We start from the raw sequence: 21,190 nt of genomic DNA on the forward strand, positions 1-21,190 counted from the left end.
ACAGAGCAGCCCCAGTTCTCTAGGAGAATATCTCCTGTGCTCTCATGTGCTTCACATGTTCACCATTTGGAATGAACAAAATATACTCACCAGCAAGGATCTAGCAAGTATTTTTAAAAGCCCTCCTAAAGATAAAAGAAATGAAAAAGACTATAAATTTTACTGAAGGATATAGTTTCTCCAATCACTTTGCTTATTGATTATTATGCTATCTACCTGCTAGAATGTCTGTGGGGGCAGATTTGGTTTCTGTTACACAGACTGTCACTCTAAGCATGAAATAAGAGAACAGGAGACCCTGAACAAGGATGAGGAAAAAGGAGATATATTAAGTCCTCTAATTTAATAGCTAGATGCTAATACTATATTCTATTGTCAGCCTATAACTGTAGAAGTGTCATACAGTAGATACTTGTTATCTAATTAAATGAGATCTTTAGGATATACTTTCTAACCTCAGTGAGTCAACACTAAACCATATGTGAAGGAAATGATCCTGAACTTTCTCTTCTAATGGCAGACTAGGTAATTTAATTCAGATCAGTCCTTCTCCTAAAAAAACGCAGCAAAGATAGACAAGATATTTTTTTCAGACCACTGTAGACATCAGAGAGCTAACAAATTAGTGAAGGATTTACTGGACCGTTACCCATGGAGTAGGTGAAAATCCCCAGAAGTGAGCAGTATTTGGAGCTGTTTTTGCTCTGAAAGCATCAGCCCAGCATGAAAAATCATCTGAAAGGTTCAACAGCACTTTTGACTATCCTTTCAACCCTTGGGAATAAAAGGAGTCCAGAGTCTGGAAAAAGCGGAAGCCTTAGCGACTGCCACCCACCAGAACTCAGAAAGTCTGGAGTTTTTCAGATACATGCACACTGACCTGAATACTCCTCAGTGCTCCTGAGAGCATCAGGATTTTTCTAGCACAAAATAATATTCAGAATTAAGATTCTGTTCATACAGTGCAACATATTTAAGGAAGACATAAAGTATATCATGTTGTTTTAAATTTTTTTCTGTTTAAAACACATCAAATAATGTTTGCATTTGAAGAGGTAGGTGGCACAAAATTCATATACTGAAGCCCTAACCCCCAGTACCTCAAAATATGACAGTGTTTAGAGAAAGGGCCTTTAAAGAGGTGATTAAGTTAAAATGAGGATGTTAGGGTGGGCCATGATCCAATCTGACTGCTGCCCTTATAAGAGGAAATTTGGACACACAGAGACACCAAGAGTCCACGTGCACAGAGGAATGACCATGTGAGGACAAAGCAGCAAGAAGGTGACCATCTACAAGCCAAGGAGAAAGACCTAAACAGATCCTTCCTTTGTGGCCCTCAGAGGAAACCAAACCTGCCAGCACCACGATTTTGTACTCAGATCTAGCCTCCAGACTGTGAGAAGATAAATTTCTGTTGTTTAAGCCACCAGTCTGTGGTATGTTGTTATGGCAGCCCTAGCAGACATAAATACATGACGTATTCTTTATTTTCAAAGATTTAAAATTTGTAGCATATGTCTTATAAAATTTATTTTTAATATCAGAAAGCAAAGAATGAAATTGAAAATTTAATTTTTCTCTTTAAAAAGCAGTAACTCAAAACCACAGTGAGATATCATTTCACACCAATCAGGAAGGCTGTTATCCAAAACAAAACAAACAAACAAAAACAGAAAATAACAAGCTTGACAAGGATGTGGAGAAATCAGAAAAATCTCATGCATTGTTGGTGGAAATGTAAAATGGTGCAGCCTTTGTGGGAAACAGTTGGTAGTTCCTCAGAAAGTTAAATGTAGAAATAACGTATCATCAAGCAATTCCACTCCTAGGTCTATACTCCAAAGAACTGAGAGCAGAGTGTCAAAGAGATACCTATACACCCACGTTCATAGCAGCATTATTCACAATACACAAAAGGTGGAAGCAATCCAAGTATCTATCGACAAAATGTGGTATATACATATAATTGAATATTATCCAGCTTTGAAAAGGAAGGAAATTCTGATACGTACTACAACACAGATGAACCTTGAAAAAATTATGGTAAGTGAAATAAGCCAGACACAAAAGGACAAATACGGCATGATTCCACCTATATGAAGTACCTAGAGTAGGCAAATTCATAGAGATGGAAAGTAGAATAGTGGTTACCAGGAGTGGAGGGAGGGGGAAATTAGGTATTATTGCTTGATAGGTACATGGCTTCTGTTTAGGAAGATGAAAAAGTTCTGGAAATGGACAGAAGTGATGGTTGCACAACACCATAAATAAACTTAATGTCACTGAACTGTACACTTTAAAATGGTGAAAATACTGAATTTTTCCAAAGACATACAAATGGCCAACAGACACACGAAAAGATGCTCAACATCACTAAGCATCAGGGAAATGCAAATCAAAACCACAAGGATAGGGCTCCCCTGGTGGCGCAGTGGTTAAGAACCTGTCTGCCAATGGAGGGGACACGGGTTCGAGCCCTGGACCAGGATCCCACATGCTGCAGAGCAACTAAGCCTGTGCGCCACAACTACTGAGCCTGCACTGTAGAGTCCGCAAGCCACAACTACTGAGGCCGCGTGCCACAACTACTGAGGCCCGTGTGCCTAGAGCCCGTGCTCCACAACAAGAGAAGCCACCATGCACCGCAACGAAGAGTAGCCCCCGTACCCTGCAACTAGAGAAAGCCGGCGCACAGCAACAAAGACCCAATGCAACAAAAAATAATTAATTAAGTTTTTTAAAAAAACAAACCACAAGGATGTATCACCTCACACCTGGCAGAATGGCTATCATCAAAAAGACAAGAAATAACAAGTGTTGGTGAAAATGTGGTGAAAAGGGAACACTTGTACGCTGTTGGTGGGAATGTAAATTGGTGCAGCCACTGTGGAAAACAGTACAGAGGTTTCTCAAAATATTAAAAATAGAACTACCAAATATCCAGCAATTCCACTTTGGGGTATTTTCCCAGAGAAAATAAAAACACTAATTCAAAAAGACATATGCACCCCTATGTTCACTGCTGCATTGTTTATAATAGCCAAGATATGGAAGCAACCTAAGTGTCCATTAATAGAGGAACAGATAAAGAAGATGCAGTATATATATATATATATATATATATATATATATATATACACACACACAGTATATGCAGTATATATACAATGGAATATTACTCAGCCATAAAAAAGAATGAATTCTTGCCATTTGTGACAAAAGGACGGACTTAGAGGGCATTATGCTAAGTGAAATAAGGCGGATAGAGAAAGATAAGTATCACTATTATTTCTCTTATATGTGGAATCTAAAAACCAAAACAAATGAGCAAACATAACAAAACAGGAACAGATTCACAGATAGAACTAGTGGTTACCAGAGGGGAATGGGGATGAAATAGGTGAGGGAGATTAAGAGGTACAAACTTCCAGTTGCAAAATAAATGAGTCACAGGGATGAAATGTACAGCATAGGGAAAACAGTTAATAATAATGTAATATCTCTGTATGGCGACAGATGGTAACCAAACTTATTGTGGTGATCATTTTGTTATGTATAGAAATATTGAATCCTATGTTGTGCACCTGGAACTAACACAGTGTTGTAGGTCAATTATATTCCAATTTAAAAAAAAAAGAGAGAGAGAAAAATAAATAGTTAAAATGATAAATTTTATGTTATGTGCATTTTATGACAATAAAAATAAAGGCAATACCTGAGGAAATGGAATGTCATAATCCCTGTAGAAACCACTTCTTTTTCTGTGGGAACTTTCTGTATGTTCGACCTCTGAATCAAGGCTGTAGTCTGAACTATCATCGCTGGATGGAGAATTATGCTAAAAGAAGGAAAAACCAAAAATGTTACATTACAAAAGGAAGAAAATTTAACTAGTAACTAGATAAGCTTGTTTCAGCCAGAGGTGCCAACCAATAGATTATATTAACCTAGTAGGTTCTGAACTATTAACTGGAAAATTCTTGCTCCACAGACCACCTCCACCCCAGCTTCTCTGAAATTTTCTGAGGAATAGTACATCTTCCTCTTTCCTCGGGGATTTTAATGGCAGCATTTTCCCCATCATCCCTTTGGCCCAAGGACTTCAAATAGAAAATACTGCACCTCTATGCTCTAAAGTGATCTTAAATTTAAGTTAATCTTTATTTTTTTAATTTTTAAAAATTTTTGGCTGTGTTGGGTCTTTGCTGCTGTGCGCGGGGCTTTTAGTTGCTGCGAGTGGGGGCTACTCTTCATTGCAGTGCATGGCTTCTCACTGCGGTAGCTTCTCTTGTTGTGGAGCATGGGCTCTAGGCACGCGGGCTTCAGTAGTTGTGGCACACGGGCTCAGTAGTTGTGGCTTGCGGGCTCTAGAGCACAGGCTCAGTAGTTGTGGTGCACGGGCTTAGCTGCTCCACGGCATGTGGGAGGGCTCGAACCCGTGTCCCCTACATTGGCAGGCGGATTCTTAACCACTGCACCACCAGGGAAGCCCCTAAGTTAATCTTAAAGGAAATAAAATTGGTTCCTCATCACCAAATAGAGTCCTAGAACATGAATAGAGTATGAATTAATTTATTTTTACCTAAAACAGCTTTAGAGTTCTTAATCTATTGCATAAGTACTCTAAATCTAAAAGATATCAAAACATTCCAAATTATAAATATAACATAAATCCAACCCATAAAATTGAACAAAGATGAAATGCAAACCACAAGTAACTGACCGTGATTGACAAATATCAAGAATAAGCTTTTTCAAGTATGAATGCAATTTCAAAAAAAAAAAATCACCAAATATCCTCCATCTAGCCAAAATAATTACCTTCCCAGGTTGAGCACCCTCTTTAAAAAATTTTTTTGAAGTTCTTATCAACAAAGACACTGGCTCTGTATTTTATCATCCTTGCATTCCCAGCATCTAAGACTAGAACAAACTCAGTAAAAATGTGCTGAACTAAATTGACCTCTTGATACTTTTACAGTAGAAGGATGTTTTCTTCTACTCCATTCTTTTTTTTTTTTTTTTTTTTTTTTTTTTGCGGTATGCGGGCCTCTCACTGGTGTGGCCTCTCCCGTTGCGGGGCACAGGCTCCGGACGCGCAGGCCCAGCGGCCATGGCTCACGGGCCGAGCCGCTCCGCGGCATGTGGGATCCTCCCGGACCGGGGCGCGAACCCGGTTCCCCTGCATCGGCAGGCGGACGCGCAACCACTGCGCCACCAGGGAAGCCCTCTACTCCATTCTTAAATGCTGGTTTAAGAAGACAAACTGTTTTCCTCCACCTTGTTCTTAAATGTTCTGGGGTTTAGTTTTGGGGTGCTATTAATTCTGCTTTTGTTGATTTGATAGGTGATACGAAGATCTTTTTATAATTATGCTGTGAAATGCTTCAAGCTTAACTACCTAATCTTTTTGGTTAGGACTTGAAATAAGTATTGTCCATTTAAAAGCCAAGTTTGCTCTGTTACTAGCAGAAGTCAGCTCTGGCTCAAAAGAAAACCTTTCACTTGAAGAACACTAAAGGGGTAAGGCTTGCTTAAGAAAAAGTTCAAACAAAGGCATTGCTTCAGGAAGAGCCATCAGAGAAGATTCTGTTTAAGGGAGAAGATTCTTCAGGCTAGCCCCCCAAAATGAGTCTGGAACACAGACTTTAAGAAGTCATTAGGAAGGCTATTATAAAAAAATATGTATGTGGCTCACCTACAGTAATAAGAAGTAGAGTAATTATTAACCCAAAATTAGCAATTGGACTACATTAAAAATAGCTGGAAATAGTAGAGAATAATTAAAAATTATTAAATTTTTAAGTGAAAAGGATAGTATACTTTTTTTATTTCAGAATTTTTGAGTTTCTTTTTTTGGTTATTGTTTGGTATCTGTTTAGTGTTTGAAAGTGTTCCTTTAATTTTGTTATTTTACCTATAATACACTGGTGGATTATTTCTTTCAATACACTTGGTTGGTAAGTACTAAAGTTCAAGTCTAGGGACTTCCCTGGTGGTCCAGTGGGTAAGACTCCACGCTCTCAATGCAGGGAGCCCTGGTTTGATCCCTGGTTGGGGAACTAGATCCCTCATGGCGCAACTAAGAGTCCACATGCCCCAACTAAGAATAAGAAGTCCGCACGCCCCAACTAAGAAGCCCGCATGCCCCAACTAAGAAGTCCGCATGCCCCAACTAAAGATCCCGCATGCTGCAAAGAAGATCCTGCATGCCACAACTAAGACCCGGCCCAGCCAAATAAATAAATGTTTTAAAAATAAATAAAGATCAAGTCTCAGTGATTACGCTTTCTATAGAACTCTTAACAAACATGACACCACAACGTGGTGAGTAAAGAGGGCAAAAGACATAGTCAAGAACTAATTAACAGGATAGCCATTTAGCGACCCCTTTAAATATTCAAACAGTAACAGAAAGAATTTAGGGACTTCAGTGACTTCCCCAAACTATGCCAGCCTTTTCACACCTTTTTGCTTTTGTATTCTCTGTGTCTCTTTGGTCAACGAGCTAATTCCTACCTGTCCTTCACGATTTATCACAAAAAATCTCCATGTCCAATAGTAAGAGAACGATACTAAAGTATAATACAATACAGAGCAATCAATTAAAATGGTATTTTATAAGATTTTATAGAAACAACAAAATGTTTATCTGTACTATTAAGTGACAATGCAAAATATAAAATCAATTAAATGGCATTTCTCTAATAATAATTGTCCACATATTCATTATTTACTCCTACCCTCAAGAGGTGGAGATTAATTCCTCTCCCTTTGAGTGTGGACTAGACTTAGAAGCTTGTTTCTAGCAAACAGAATTTGTCAGAAGTGATTAGGTTATAAAAAAGACTGTAGCTTTCATCCTGGGTGCTCTCTCTTGCTCTCTTGCTTTGGAGGAAGCCAGCCAAAGCACGAGGTCGAAGAAGTGGTATGTAAAGGGGTCCACATGGTGAGGGACGGAGGCCTGCCAAGAGCCACATGACCGAACTTGGAGGAGGATCCTGCCTTAGTCAGGAGATAACTGCAACCTCGCAGGAAGCGCTGAGCTAGAATACCAAGTTAAGCCGTGCCCACGTTCCTGACCCACAGAAACTAGGAGACAAACTTTTGTTGTTTTAAGCTTCTAAGTTTGGGGTAATATGTTGCGCAGTAATAGTTAACTAATACAGATTTTGGTATCTGGAAATGCGGTGCTGCCAGTACAAATATCTAAAAGGTAGAACTGGTTTTGGAACCAGGCAGTGGATAGAAACTGGAATGATTTTAAGAGAGTGCTAGTGAAAGCCTAGATCATCCTGAATGATTGTTAGTGAAATTTTGGACTTTGGTGCGACTTAAAGGAAAGTGAGAGAGATCTTATTAAAACTGGAAAAAGGGAGATCCTTGTTATGCAGTGGCAGAAATCTAGCAACAGTGTTACATTCAGCAATATGGAAAGTAGAAAATGTGTCTAATGAACTAGGTGATCTACTTAAGATTTTCAAGCAAAATGTTTAAAGTACCTACTATGAGGGAAGACAGATGAATTAAAGGAAGAACTGTTAAAAAGGAAACAGGACTTGATGGTTTTAAAAGTTCTTAGCCTCAAAATATCTAACTTTGTTTTTGCGCTTCCCTTTTTTCTTAATTAGTTTGGCCAACCCGTGCTGCAGGGGGCAGAGTTTCGATCCCTGATGGGGGAACTAAGATCCTGCATGCCGTGCGGCATGGCCAAAAAAAAAAAAAAAAAAAACTACTGACTTTTCATTCTAATTTGTTAAATTCTGCTTATAACTTTATTAAGCCCTTCCTTTTTGTTTCTGTCTTACTTTGCTGTTTTCTAGATTTTAATACTATAATAATTTTTCTTCTGATAATTTTTTAGCTATCTTCCATATGTCAAATTCTATTATTTTCATGAAATTCGGCAGATTTAGTCTGCATTCAAAGGTGTTTCTGTTTTTCGACTTTCTTATTAATGCCTAGTTTTATTGCATTGTGGTTTGAGACTGCTCTTTGTACTATTTCTACTCTATCAAATTAATTGGGAGTTTTCTCTGTTGCCTATGACATGGTCTGTTTTTATGAATATTCCAAGTATACTTGAGAGGAAGATATATTCTCAGGATTCAGAGCTTACTATATATTTATAATATTTCTTTAATATCCTTACCACGTTTTCATCCATTTGATTAATCTCTTTGGGTTAAGAGAGGTATACTGGTGTATCCCCTCTTATTACTGTATTCATGTTTATTTCTCCTCATAGTTCCTTAGTTTCTGCTTTATGAAAACTGATGTTTAAGGGGATATTAAATATTAATAACAAATCTTCACTGTGAATTATAACCTTAACATTATAAAATGCCCTTCTTTGTTTCTTTCAATGCCTTTTTGACCTAAATTTGACTTTTTCATATATCAACACTGATTTCTGCCTTCTCTTTCTTTGCATCTGCCTGGTTACCCACTTTTCATTTTTTCACTTTTTTTTTTAACATCTTTATTGGAGTATAATTGCTTTACAATGGTTTTACCCACTTTTAAAATCTTTCCCTTTTACATAGCTTAGAGTTGGATTTTGCATTGCTGGGAGGTATATCTTTTGGCATTAGAAAGATTATATTTTTGTTTCAGTTATTTCTTTCAAGTTGTCTTTTTCCAATAACCTTAGTCCCTATCCCTTCTTTGCATACTATTTGTTTACTAGTAGGACCAATATTGAAATTAGGCAGTAACCTCTTCTTCTACTTCCTCTCTTTCATTCCCAGGGTAATAATTTGAAGTATATTTTAAAATTCTCAGTTAATAACTAAAAAACTACCAATAAGGTTATCCTGCTTACCATATATTCTTCTGCTTTCCCTGACAGTTTTTACAGCTGTAATGTTTCGATACATAATATACTGCCCCCCATGTCCATCATTTAGTCTTAGCTTTACAGACTAATACACAGTGTATGTAGATCACTCCCACTTTTTCACCCAGTCATTTTGGTTATCTGAACGTGAGCTCTAGGAGATTCTATGAGAAGTCTTATGATAATATTTCCTGACTTCTATCATATACAGTTTTTCTAAGGACTTTATATTTGAAGTTCGGTATTTAGCTGGATATAAAATGCTTGGCTTGCATTTTATTCAAATATGTTACTCCATTATCTTCTGGCATAAAATGTTGATATCAAAAATTTTTCTATAAATCTTTCATTTCTTAATAAGTGACTTGGTCTTTTTGCCTAAATGACCAAAGGATTCCCTTTTCCCCCAGTTCTGCTGATGCTGTTTGATCATAGTCTGTATTATTTTCTTAATTTTTAAAAATCATTTTGAAATGTTAAGTTTTTCATGTTTTGTGGGCATTCTTTCCTTTCTGGAAGAATATTATTCTCCCCATTTTCCTCTTTTTTTTAAAATAATAATAACGTATATGGAATGTAATCATAGTCCAATCTTGTTGCTCATGTGTCAAAGGAGGAATGAGCCAGGAAAACTTTCCTAGCTTCACTCTCTAGGGTTATTTCTTCTGTTGTTAGGACATGAAGTATTAAAAAACATGGCTGTGTATCTTCTGAGATATGCCACCCCTGCTCCCTTCCCCCATTTTCTTTCCTTGGCCCTAGTATTCTTGTCCTCTCAACTTAGATTCTACTCCTAGCAGTTATCTCCTCAGGGTGGGACTCTGTCCTAGAAGAGATTTAGCTGATTAGTATTCATCAGGCGCAGACCATTCTAGCACCATCCAATTTTACGTGGTCACCTTATACTCATGTGGGAATTGGGAGCTAGTAAAGGCCCCTCTCAGTTTCCACTGCTGTTTCTCAGTTTGGCCGACAGGCTTTCCATGTTCACTGGGGACTCCTTCATTGAGATGAATACCTGTTGGTAATTTGTTTTCTGGAAGTTCTTTTTACCTTTCCTCTGCTTCATTTCACACAATTGCTGATCCTGCTCTGGTCTTGTTGCTGTCTGTGGTTTGGCCTTATCCTTTTTTATTTTTGAGGTTTGTGAAGAGAACTTGTTACTTCATTTTTTGGTGGATGTTGCCAATGAATTTTTGGTTTTGCTATCCTAATTGCTCTGTTTTTATGGGGGAAATTCAGGGAGTTTCAAAAACTACCCCACCACTGCTGCCAACTTTTCTCTGAGTTCTCTGTCAGTATAGGTTTCCCTGCTTCTCAACCACAGTCCACATTATTCTGTATCCAGCACCCAACTGCTCTCTTGATAGCATTTGTTTTTCAATTGTTTACTGCCTCTCTCCTTCCCTTTTCAATGTAATCTCTATAACAGCAGAGACCATTTCATTCATTACTATAACCCCCAGCATATAGCACAGAGATTTCCACAGCAAGCACGCAATAACACTTACAAATGAATAAATAAATGAATGGATGGACAATGCCAGTGCTGTTAATCTACATCTGTAGAGAATGAAACTTTCTTTCCTTAAGCTTTCAGTATTCTTGCATACAATCTTCCATCAATTTAAAAGATTTATTCTAATTTGCATTAAAAGTTACTTTATTTAATTTTTTTATTGGAGTAGAGTTGCTTTACACTGTTGTGTTAGTTTCTGCTATACAGCAAAGTGAATCAGCCATACGTATACATATATCCCCTCTTTTTCGGATTTCCTTCCCATTTAGGTCACCACAGAGAACCGAGTAGAGTTCCCTGTGCTATACAGTAAGGTTCTCGTGAATATCATTAAAACATTTCATATAATCTTTATGTTCAGAAAATTTCTTAAGCACATAAAAAGATCTAATCCATATATTTTATAAGAAAATAGGCAATGATTTATACTTCATAATTTTCAGTGTTTTATATTTCATAAAAATTTACCAAAAGAATAAAAGTAGATTCTAACTAACCTTATGCTTCTCACGTTTTCTCCTTTTGGACTTTTTCTTCTCTTTTTCTTTCTTGTGTTTTTTCCTTGATTTTCTGTAGGCTTTCTCATTTTTCTGCTTTTCATCCGCTTTTGCTTCCTGTTCTTGTGTTTCTTCAAATCCCGCATCATCTATTTCACCATCTTCTAATTCACCATCTTCTCTGTAAAAGACAATGAAAATTTTAATTTTCAAGTGTCAATTCTAAAGAGAATCTTACAGAAACAGTTCCGAAAGAAAAAAAAAGCATGAGCCAAGAATTGAAGTTATACTCATTTAGATCAGGGGTTGGCCAATTTTCTATAAAGTGCTAGATAGTAAACATTTTAAATTTGCAGGCCACATATGGTTTCTGTTGCAAAATCTCTCTTTTTTTACAACAGCCTTCAAGAATGTAAGAAGCAATTTTAGCAGCCATAGTTTGTCAACCTCTGATTTAGAGTAAGAGCATTGACTCTCACTCAATAAACGAATGAATGCATGAAAGCAATACTATCCCAAGGTAATACTGCAATAGTTACCATCTATAATACTAAGCTACCATAAAAAAGAAAGAAAGAAAGAAAGAAAGAAAAGAAAGAAAGAAAAAGAAAGAAAAGAAAGAAAGAAAAAGAAAGAAAGGAAGGAAGGAAGAAGAAAGAAAGAAAAAGAGGGAGAGAGGGAGGGAGGGAGGAAGAAAGGGAGGAGGAAAGAAATTAAAACATTTTAGGAAGCAAACATTCTAACTACAGGAAGGAATTTAACTTAGTGGCCTGTAGACAGCTACAAATAGCTTTAAAATAAAAGCAATGTAATATATTAATTCTCACCATAAGAGTAAACTTCAATAAGAAGACAAATTTCAATAGGTAGATAAGTAATCTACCTACTGAAACCTGAACCACAAAAGCAGAATAAATTCCTCAACTTGAATCTGTAAAAAATATTCATAGTAAAACCAAACATCTATAAATCTTTATATTAATTATGACATTTTTATAGTTATAGAAGCCCAAATGTTCACTAACAGTATTTTAAAATGCAAATTAACCAACTGATCTACATGGGAAGATAAATACATAAAATAATTTTAACATTTTATCCTGTTTCCATACAGTTTGAAAAAATGCAAACAACTACAAATATTACATGGTGATACAGAAAGATAAAAGTCTTTTGTGACTGGAAGCAAATGAGAAGCACACAAACTATGGTGTGTACATTTTAAAGATACTTTAAAATTACTAGAAACGTGTGATTTCTAAAATGCAAAACTGATCATGTAGCACTCTCCTGCTAAAAATCTTCAATAATGATGTGATGGCTCAAATTTGCTTCAAACAATCCACTGAGGATGAAGGAAGTGGCCTCAACAAGATTGGCCATGAGGTGGTAATTGCTGAAACTGTGGGATGTGTATATGAGGATTCATTCTACCATTCTATAAATATGTTTGAAGTTTTCCATAATAAAAAAGACAGTATCAGTGATTCCCTTCTGACCTGAGGATGATGTCAAAACTCCTTGACTCCAAAAGGCCCTTTATCGTTGAGTCCCTGATTAACCAGCTAATTTCAATTCCTCAAGTCCCCAAGCCTTAAAAACTCTCATTGCCCTGCTCCTCTCAACATCCACCCTCTCACCTCCTTCACCTGGCTAAGTCCCATTCAATCTTTAGGACCCGGTTTAGATGTCCCTTCCTGCAAGATGCCTCCACTGACTACTCAGGATTAGGTGAGCTGCTCCATCCTAAGCACTCCCCTAATAATTCTCATTTATCTCTGCACTCTACACGTTATGTTTGTATGACTTGCTTATTGGTTGGTGAAAGCGGGGTATGTGACTGTGTCTTTCATAGCTGTATCTCCTAACCCCTAGCACGGTGCCCTGCTTTTTACTGAATGACTGAATGTAAAATATCCATAACCCTTGCCATTATAGAACAGGCACATAATATCACCCTGTATTGACTGTGAAGTCAATGTTGTTTTTCTCCAGTTTCCATCATAAAATCAGAGGTACATGTCTATTTAGGTGGACTTGAAAATTTCATGTGAGGCAGGTTCAGCATACTGGCTGTTTTAATTTAAAAAGTTTTGAGCTTTCATAACACTATAATACCTATGGCCCAAGAAAAATGAGTGCATATATTCACCCAAAGACAAGTATAAGAAAGTTTTTTAACAGCTTTAGTCATGATGGTAAAAAACTGTAAACAACCCAAATCTCCATGAACAGGTGAATGGATAGTGTTTTATTTATATAATGGAATACTATAAAACCAAAAAAAAATTAACTACTGTACTGCTACACACAATACGATGAATGTTATCGACATAAGCAAAAGAAGCCAGACACAAGGGACTATTGTCTGACTCCATTTATATGCACTTCAAGAACAGGCAAAACTAATCTATGGTGATGTGAGTTAGAACAGCAATTACCTCTTGGAGGATTATAGCTGACAAAAAAGGAGTACTAAGAAGCCTCCTAGGATGTTAAAATACTCTCTATAGATGGGTATGGTGATTACTACATATACACGTGTGTAAAAAGACATCAATTCTTAAAAATTCATTTAAGAATTGTACATTTTAGGGGCTTCCCTGGTGGCGCAGTGGTTGAGAGCCCGCCCGCCGATGCGGGGGATGCGGGTTCGTGCCCCGGTCTGGGAGGATCCCACATGCCGCGGAGCGGCTGGGCCCGTGAGCCATGGCCGCTGAGCCTGCGCATCCGGAGCCTGTGCTCCGCAACGGGGGAGGCCACAGCGGTGAAAGGCCCACTTACAGAGAAAAAAAAAAAAAAAAAAAAAAAAAAGAATTGTACATTTTACTGTCTATATGTAAAATCTCAATGCAAACAACAACAAAATCTACAGGTGTTCATCCTTCCTTTTACCACCATTCTCCTCCAGCTTGAGCTCCTTAAAGCATACCTTAAAACCACTAATTCATAATTAGCATTTTTGACTAGAGCTATTTAAATAAAGTACTCAAGCTGAAAATGCTGCACATTATGTTCTACTTTACTTAAATTCTTTACCTGTGACATACGGGAATTTATATTTGTTATTAAACATAAAACACTGAAAGTTTTAAATTTTTTCTTTATTTTCCTTTAGCCTCTTTATCATTTCAACATTCATACAATAACACATTTAAATTTGTAAATTTATGTTTGGTTACAAAAAAAGGAGAGTAAAAGGAAATGAAGAACAGTGATCCACACTTCTATGAGCTGCTTCCAATGCTTTAAAAAATCACCTTTGGGCACATATGGAAAGCATGTGTGGCATAATGGAAAGGGGAGACTTAGTAGGAGGAAAACTGGATTCTAATTCTAGCTCTGTCACCAAAATAAAATAAAGCTTTCTTGATTGAGCACCTACCAATGTATCAAATACTAATCCAGCTCTGTGAAAAATTAAAAATAGAAGAGATAATAGAAGTAATTAAGAGTACTTGGCATTCTCTAGATTTTGAATTAACACTATTATGAAAGCTGTTGTGGTTACTAAACCCAAGGTAATATTTTTTAATTTAATAAATAAAAAATAAAAGTTCCTAAGTCAACCATATATGGGTGACTTTTTATTAATGTAAAAATAGGGGGCTTTCCTGGTTGCGCAGTGGTTGAGAATCTGCCTGCCAGTGCAGGGGACACGGGTTCGAGCCCTGGTCTGGGAAGATCCCACATGCCGCGGAGAAACTGGGCCCATGAGCCACAACTACTGAGCCTGCGCGTCTGGAGCCTGTGCTCCGCAACGGGAGAGGCCGCGATAGTGAGAGGCCCGCGCACGGCGATGAAGAGTGGCCCCCGCTTGCCCCAACTAGAGAAAGCCCTTGCACAGAAACGAAGACCCAACACAGCCAAAAATAAATAAATAAATAAATAAATTTATAAAAATAATAGAATGATTATGTCCTTTTCAGAAGGAGTCATATTCATGTCACAGACACGTACATAACCGTCCAGTTAATAAAATTATTTTTAAAAGAATTTCTCTCAGGCAAATCCATAAAGACAGATTAGAGGGAAGAATGGGGAATGATTGTCAATAGGTACAGAGGTTTTTTTTCGGAGTGATGAAGTGTTCTAAAATTAGATAGTGGTAGCAGTTGCATAACTCTGGAACATCCTAAAAATCAGTGAATTGTATACTTTAAAAGGTGAATTCTATCTCAATAAAGCTGTCATTTTAAAAAATAATAAAATAAAATTTTAAAAGATTTTATCTAGATTTAAATATCTAGACTGGAGACAACTAGAGAAAATCATAATACACTGTAGTATAAATTAAAGACTCTGAAACTGGTCAATGCCCTCACTGTTCTTATTCTGAGGTAACTAGTCACTAAATCCTTACAAATTGATATGCCTCAATAGAGAATTCTACTTTTCTCCATTTTGATATTGTTGGCTATTAAAATAAATTAACCTGAACCATTCAGTCTTACCTCCACAGGTAGTGTCTGCTTTTTATTTATGCTTGCCTAAAGGCTCCTGTTACAAGCTATAGATCAGAAACTGAGTCTTCTGGAAGAAACACAAAAGCCTCAATAAAAGACTATACAAGTGCTCCTGATGGATGATATTACAAAGATATCACTCATGAACACAAGCTTCCTGGGATAAGCTGATATGATCACTACAAAAAAGACATTTTTCAGAGTACACAAGTTTATAGAAGTAGACTGCTTATCCTAAAACCGAGAGCACAAATTTTCTAGATGCTTGAAAATTATTGCTTGTAGCACCTTTCATGCTTTGTTCTAATTCATCCTGTCATTTCTCCCTTACCATGGATGATAACATAGGGGAACTGCTCTGTACCAGCGCCCTGGCAATCCTACATGTCTCCACATAGGCCACACAGGCAAGGGTCAACCACAGGCTGACCTAAACCTTAGCAGATGCCCTGTGGTCCCCCCAAAGCATGGAAAGATAGGTGCTGCTGCAAGTCTATTTCTCACCCACCTCCTTATTTCGTGGGAGGCTGCTATAAGGCAATTTCTCATCCATCTTCCCTGCTTCTGGTGAGGACTTAGATTTTTCCACCTTGCCCACTCCTAAGTGTACAGCTGCAGGCTAAAAAAACTGCGCAGCTGCAGTATGGAAACTGTTCCTCAGCAACAAGAGTGCCCTACCACTCACATTACCTATGATCCTCTGGCCTCTTTGATTTCAGTGTTATCCTGTAGGGCAAGGGACACGAGAAGCTGACCCTATGCTGATATTGAATCTGTCGTCTATGTATGAAATAAACTCTCTGAATCTTACTCGCTGAACCTGTGAGCAGGTGTCACAAAAAACTTGCTTGGGTCTAGGATTTGCCCGTGCCTACTCTGATTGTTTCCCTCAATCTGTATAGCTTACATATGATCCTCTCGATTAAGCCTTAACCTAACTCCCTACCTTATACCTCCAAAACTAGGTATTTTCCCTCAAGGAAAACACTGGCTGGCCATATTGGGGTCATGGAAGAGCTACCTAACTTGAGTTTTTGTGCTTTTATGTTTATCCCAAACTGGACCTTGAACATTTACATCCTAGATGGTTTATCACCATTTGTTTCAGAAAAAGTTTGTCTTTACAAATTACCAGTGGTAAAATCTGGATACCTACCAGCCTTCATAACACTTTTATCCTTATCCTTTACCCAATACATTCTTACACCCTCTGGAATGAACTGGTTTGCAGAAACTCAGCTTATCCCTTTAAAATGACTATCTACATCCATGGCAATTTTTACTTGGTCTGTTTTACTCCCCAAGCCAGTCTTAGAACTTAGTCAAAGTCTCAACCCCAATACAAATTCCTTCAGGAATAGGATTTTGTACAAGTATATGGGCAAAATTATATATTTTAAATAGCCTAATAGCCTTCAAAGTCCTATGATAACCTTTGCAAATTTTGTTTAATTCTATGTATGTTATCTGTACCCCAGAGATAACTGAGAATTCCTTTGTTATTTTTGTTACAAGTAATTGCTTTTGTTTTTAAAACTACATGTGGCCCTTCTAATCTTTATTTCCTGAATCAACAACATGCTTTCTCATATTTACTACATCAAAACCTAACTTGCATATATAAATAAAAAGTATATATAACAATGTAATAATTAGACATTTTTAGATATTTCTTTCCTATCTCCTTCAGGAGACCATGCTTCTCTGGGAGTGTCTGGAGGGACACTGATCTCCCTAGAGAAAAAAAAAAAAAGAAAACTGTTACTCCCTTAAAGCTAGAATCCTTAGGGCTCTATCTTCAACTAAGGGGGTCATATAACTTGAAAAATATATTAAAAATGTATTATTAACATTGACTGAAAGAATAAATAATACTGTAAAGCCCTAAAAGTACAACAAACTAAAGTCATTGATCCAAGTGGTTGTAGATAACAGCACAGTCCTGGACTTCTTCCTGGCAAGCCAAGAAAAATATACAATATGGCTGATACTTGCTGCTTCTTATGGAATAATTCCATAAGGAAAGTTGACCAATCTATACTCAAAAACTAAAAGGTGGGCTTCCCTGGTGGCGCAGTGGTTGAGAGTCCGCCTGCCGATGCAGGGGACACGGGTTCGTGCCCCGACCTGGGAAGATCCCACATGCCGCGGAGCGGCTAGGCCTGTGAGCCATGGCCGCTGAGCCTGCGCGTCCGGAGCCTGTGCTCCACAACGGGAGAGGCCCGCATACCAAAAAAAAAAAAAAAACTAAAAGGCAACTTGGCTATCAAACGTAGACTCAGCAGAAGCCTTAACATCTGACCTCCTGGTCAAGTGAGGAATCTTTGGTCACATTCTCAAGTGCCTTCCAGTTTCTCCTTTTAACAGTCATGGCTACTCCTACTTTTCTTTCAATGCCTGGTCTCCAGAGTCAGATATGCTACTGCACAGCTGTTATTTCATGAAATGGTACAAAAATTTATTTTTATAACAGAAGGAAAACAAAGGGACTCAGTTAAGCCAAGGCCTTTAATCACAGTTCCTACAAGATCGTAGTGTACATGTTAACTTGCTGTTTATATGAATAGGACAAGGGGAGACTGTTAAAGCTCTGCCAAGTTCCCAACATGCGCATACAAAAAAAGTGCTGTGTGTCCTTGAGCCTAACAGACACTTTCATATCCCTCCTCAGACACTGTCATAAAGCAATGCCTGTGCTTTTGTGACAGAAGCAGAAAAAAATCAAAAGGAAGAATTTCTATTTCCCAAATGAACCAATCAGAACTTAATACCTAGAATTCCTCCCAATATGTAATAAACATTTTATATTCCTCTTTATCCCTTCCACTTTCAGCATGGAGAGACCCACTGAACTTGTTTCTTAGCCAGCAAACAGATGAACAGATTAGTTCTATTATTCCTTGGAAGCTGTTTATAGAGACTTTTATTGCACAAACTATAAAATATGTAAATAAATCACAGTTAAAATTCTAAAGCTTAAAACAATGCTAAGACTAAGATTACACAGCGGCATGCCAGAAATCCCTGACTAATTTCTAGATGTAAGCTGCAAATTTGACCCTGAGCTTTAGGAAACAGGATAAGGTATAAGACAACAGTGCTTTTAGGACAAGAACATATCAGTTGCTCAAGAGAAGCACAATTTTGTTTCTGGGAGTGAGAAGGGAGAGAAATTTCTCCTCTGAGTCCTTATAAAGACAATATTATCAGATACAATGGGCAGTACTTGATACAATGGACACTATCTTCAATAGTGTCCATACAACAGTTTATCACTTACAGCATACCCCAATTTGAACCGAGGGCATGATGCCGAAGTTCAATTGAGAAGAAGCAATTATATGAGGAAACAAAGTAATACTGTCCAAGTACACAACTGTCTGGTGTTCTGATTTAATCCAGGGATGAAAACCACAACAATCTAGAGCAGCATTTCTCAAAAACTGTATGTTTATAAGAATCTCCTGCCCTCCCAGAAAAAAAAAAAAAAGTGCCATTCATTCATTTAACATATTTATTCACTACTGTCTAATTGGGGATACGATGGTAAACAAAAAAGACACGGCTTTCTTCTCTCATGAAGTTTTCAATCTAGTGATGGTGGAGACAGACAATCAAAGAATCACACAAATAAATATAAAATAACAACCATATATGAAGGAGGTAAAAGTGCTACGAGTGTACACAATAGGGAAAAATCATCTTTCAGGGAAGTCTGGAAGGCTTTCCCTGAGGAAGTCATGAATGAACTGAGATGATGAGTTAGCCTAGGAGAATAGGGGTAGGGAAGGGCCTCTGGCAGACAGAGAAAATAGGATGAGCAAAATTTCTTTGTATGAGAAGTGAGAGAGGAACGGAGACAAGGCCAGTGTCACTGGATCATAGAGGAAAGGGGAGAAGCTGGTTCATAATTATACTGGAGTGATGGGTAGCACTAGATCATGCAGGGCTTTGGGCATGTTTGGAGTTTATCCTAGAGAAATGAAAAAACACTGGACGTGTTTCCAGGAAAGGAGGCATTGTAATTAGATCTCCATTTTGAAATACAAATTTAATTGAGAGTGAAAAACAGATCTAGAGGAGAGACAAAACAGATACAGGAAAAGCAGGATGCCACTGCAACAATCCAACGTGAGTCCAAAAGAAGAATGGAACAGATATGGAGATGCTGATACTAGACGCACTCCACTCGAATACAGTCATTCTGTTACTGATAGGAATGTTTTTTCTCCAACAGTGTTGAGGCAAAAAAAATACAAAAATAAAAAAAAATAAATAAATTAGCTGAAAGCTACTAATATCGAGAAATGAATAGACTATTATCCTTCAGGCAATCCTCTGTGAATATTACAAACATTCCCATGGTTTATACCTTTAAAATGTCACCTCATTATTGCTGAGACCATTCCTTTGAATAGGGTCAAGATTTCCCTTACAAATAGTAAGGATATGAATGAATAATATGTTAATCTTCTCCATCATAGCAGCATGTAATCCCAATCATTTAAGCCTCAAATTATTCAAAGAAGGCATTATAATTACCTGATGCAGTAATGAATGTATCAGTAGCATAATAAAGAAACATCTAAATTCAAGCAATGTAACTTCCTGGTGAACTTCCCAGTATAAATTTGGTGCAGAGTACACCATGAAGTTATTAAATTAAAAACCTTCTGAACAAAGAAAAGGAGTCCTTAGAGGGAGATTTATGCTTTTATTTAAACACATTTTCAGGAAATAACAAAGATTAAAAACAAATGATCTATACATTCAACTAAAGCACTTGGAAATGGGTAAACTGAAAAGAAGAGTGAAAATAATACATATGAGGACATAAATCAACAAAATAGAGAAAAACAATAGAGAATACAAATAAAACTAAAGGTTATCTTTTAAAGAAGCATTACAAGTCCCCATTCACTACAGTACCAGGTTGTCTTAGTCCTGCAAGCATTCAAATCTAGATATGAACAAAAGAGGAAGTGTAAATAATTCCATTTTATCTGTAGTAAGTTAACTTTGTTTCCCCATAAAGGCCAAAATATTGCCTGGAACAGAACCTTTCTAAAGCTTGGGGCCATCAGAGGATTATAGATATATGACTTCAACAAATAATTTAAAAACATTCCTCAGCAATTTTTCATCTCTACTTTTTGTCATCTAATTATTTCACTATTTGTCTATCTTCAATTCCAGCTAATGTGTTCATGATAAACTAATATTAATTCTGAAGTAAAATAACATCTCAATCCAAATTTGTAGTGAAAAAATAAAATTATTTTTATATCATCATATAATACGTTAACAATTACTGAGCACTTACTAGGCTGCCAGGCATGTTGGGTCAGTTCATTTTACCCTCATGTTAACTCTATGAAATACAGTTAACCCTTGAACAACATGTGGGTTAGGGGTGCCGACCCTCCACATGTAATTTATAGTCGGCCCTCTATATCAGAGTTCCTCAAAACCATGGTTCCGTATCTGCAGATTCAACCAACCCAGGTTCGTGTAGCACATAGTCTTTCCTATTGGAAAAAAAAATCCAAGTGGAAGTGGACCCAGGCAGTTCAAACCAGTGTTGTTCAAGGGTCAACTGTAACTATTATTATCGCCATTAAACTGGTGAAGAAAGGAGACAAAAAGCTTAACTAACTCTGCTAGTAGATGACAGAGCTAGAACCCAGCCTAGGCCGCCTGATTCCCAGGCCCATCTTTCTTAACCCTGTTGCTATAATAGTCACAACATGTGTTTGGTCTTAGGAAGAAACTGCAAAGAGCTAAACCCCTTAATAGTAGCTGATATAGAGATTAAGAATCGTACCAGGGCTTCCCTGGTGGCGCAGTGGTTGAGAATCCGCCTGCC

At 37.4% G+C, this 21,190-nt stretch overlaps 1 protein-coding gene across 2 annotated transcripts in view; it reads right to left on the reverse strand.

Moving 5' to 3' along the window:
- The window catches only part of ZC3H6 (zinc finger CCCH-type containing 6), a 53,083-nt gene that overhangs the window by 22,638 nt on the left and 9,255 nt on the right, over positions 1 to 21,190 (reverse strand). For both annotated transcript variants that reach the window (XM_024129794.3, XM_055088885.1), the window contains exons 2-3: positions 10,859 to 11,039; positions 3,719 to 3,841 (exon numbers count right to left, since the gene is read on the reverse strand). In XM_024129794.3, the coding sequence (XP_023985562.2) occupies positions 3,719 to 3,841; positions 10,859 to 11,039 (304 nt within the window). The remainder of the gene's footprint in view (positions 1 to 3,718; positions 3,842 to 10,858; positions 11,040 to 21,190) is intronic.

Source organism: Physeter macrocephalus, chromosome 12, assembly GCF_002837175.3.
Source record: "Physeter macrocephalus isolate SW-GA chromosome 12, ASM283717v5, whole genome shotgun sequence".
Taxonomy (NCBI): Eukaryota; Metazoa; Chordata; class Mammalia; order Artiodactyla; family Physeteridae; genus Physeter; species Physeter macrocephalus.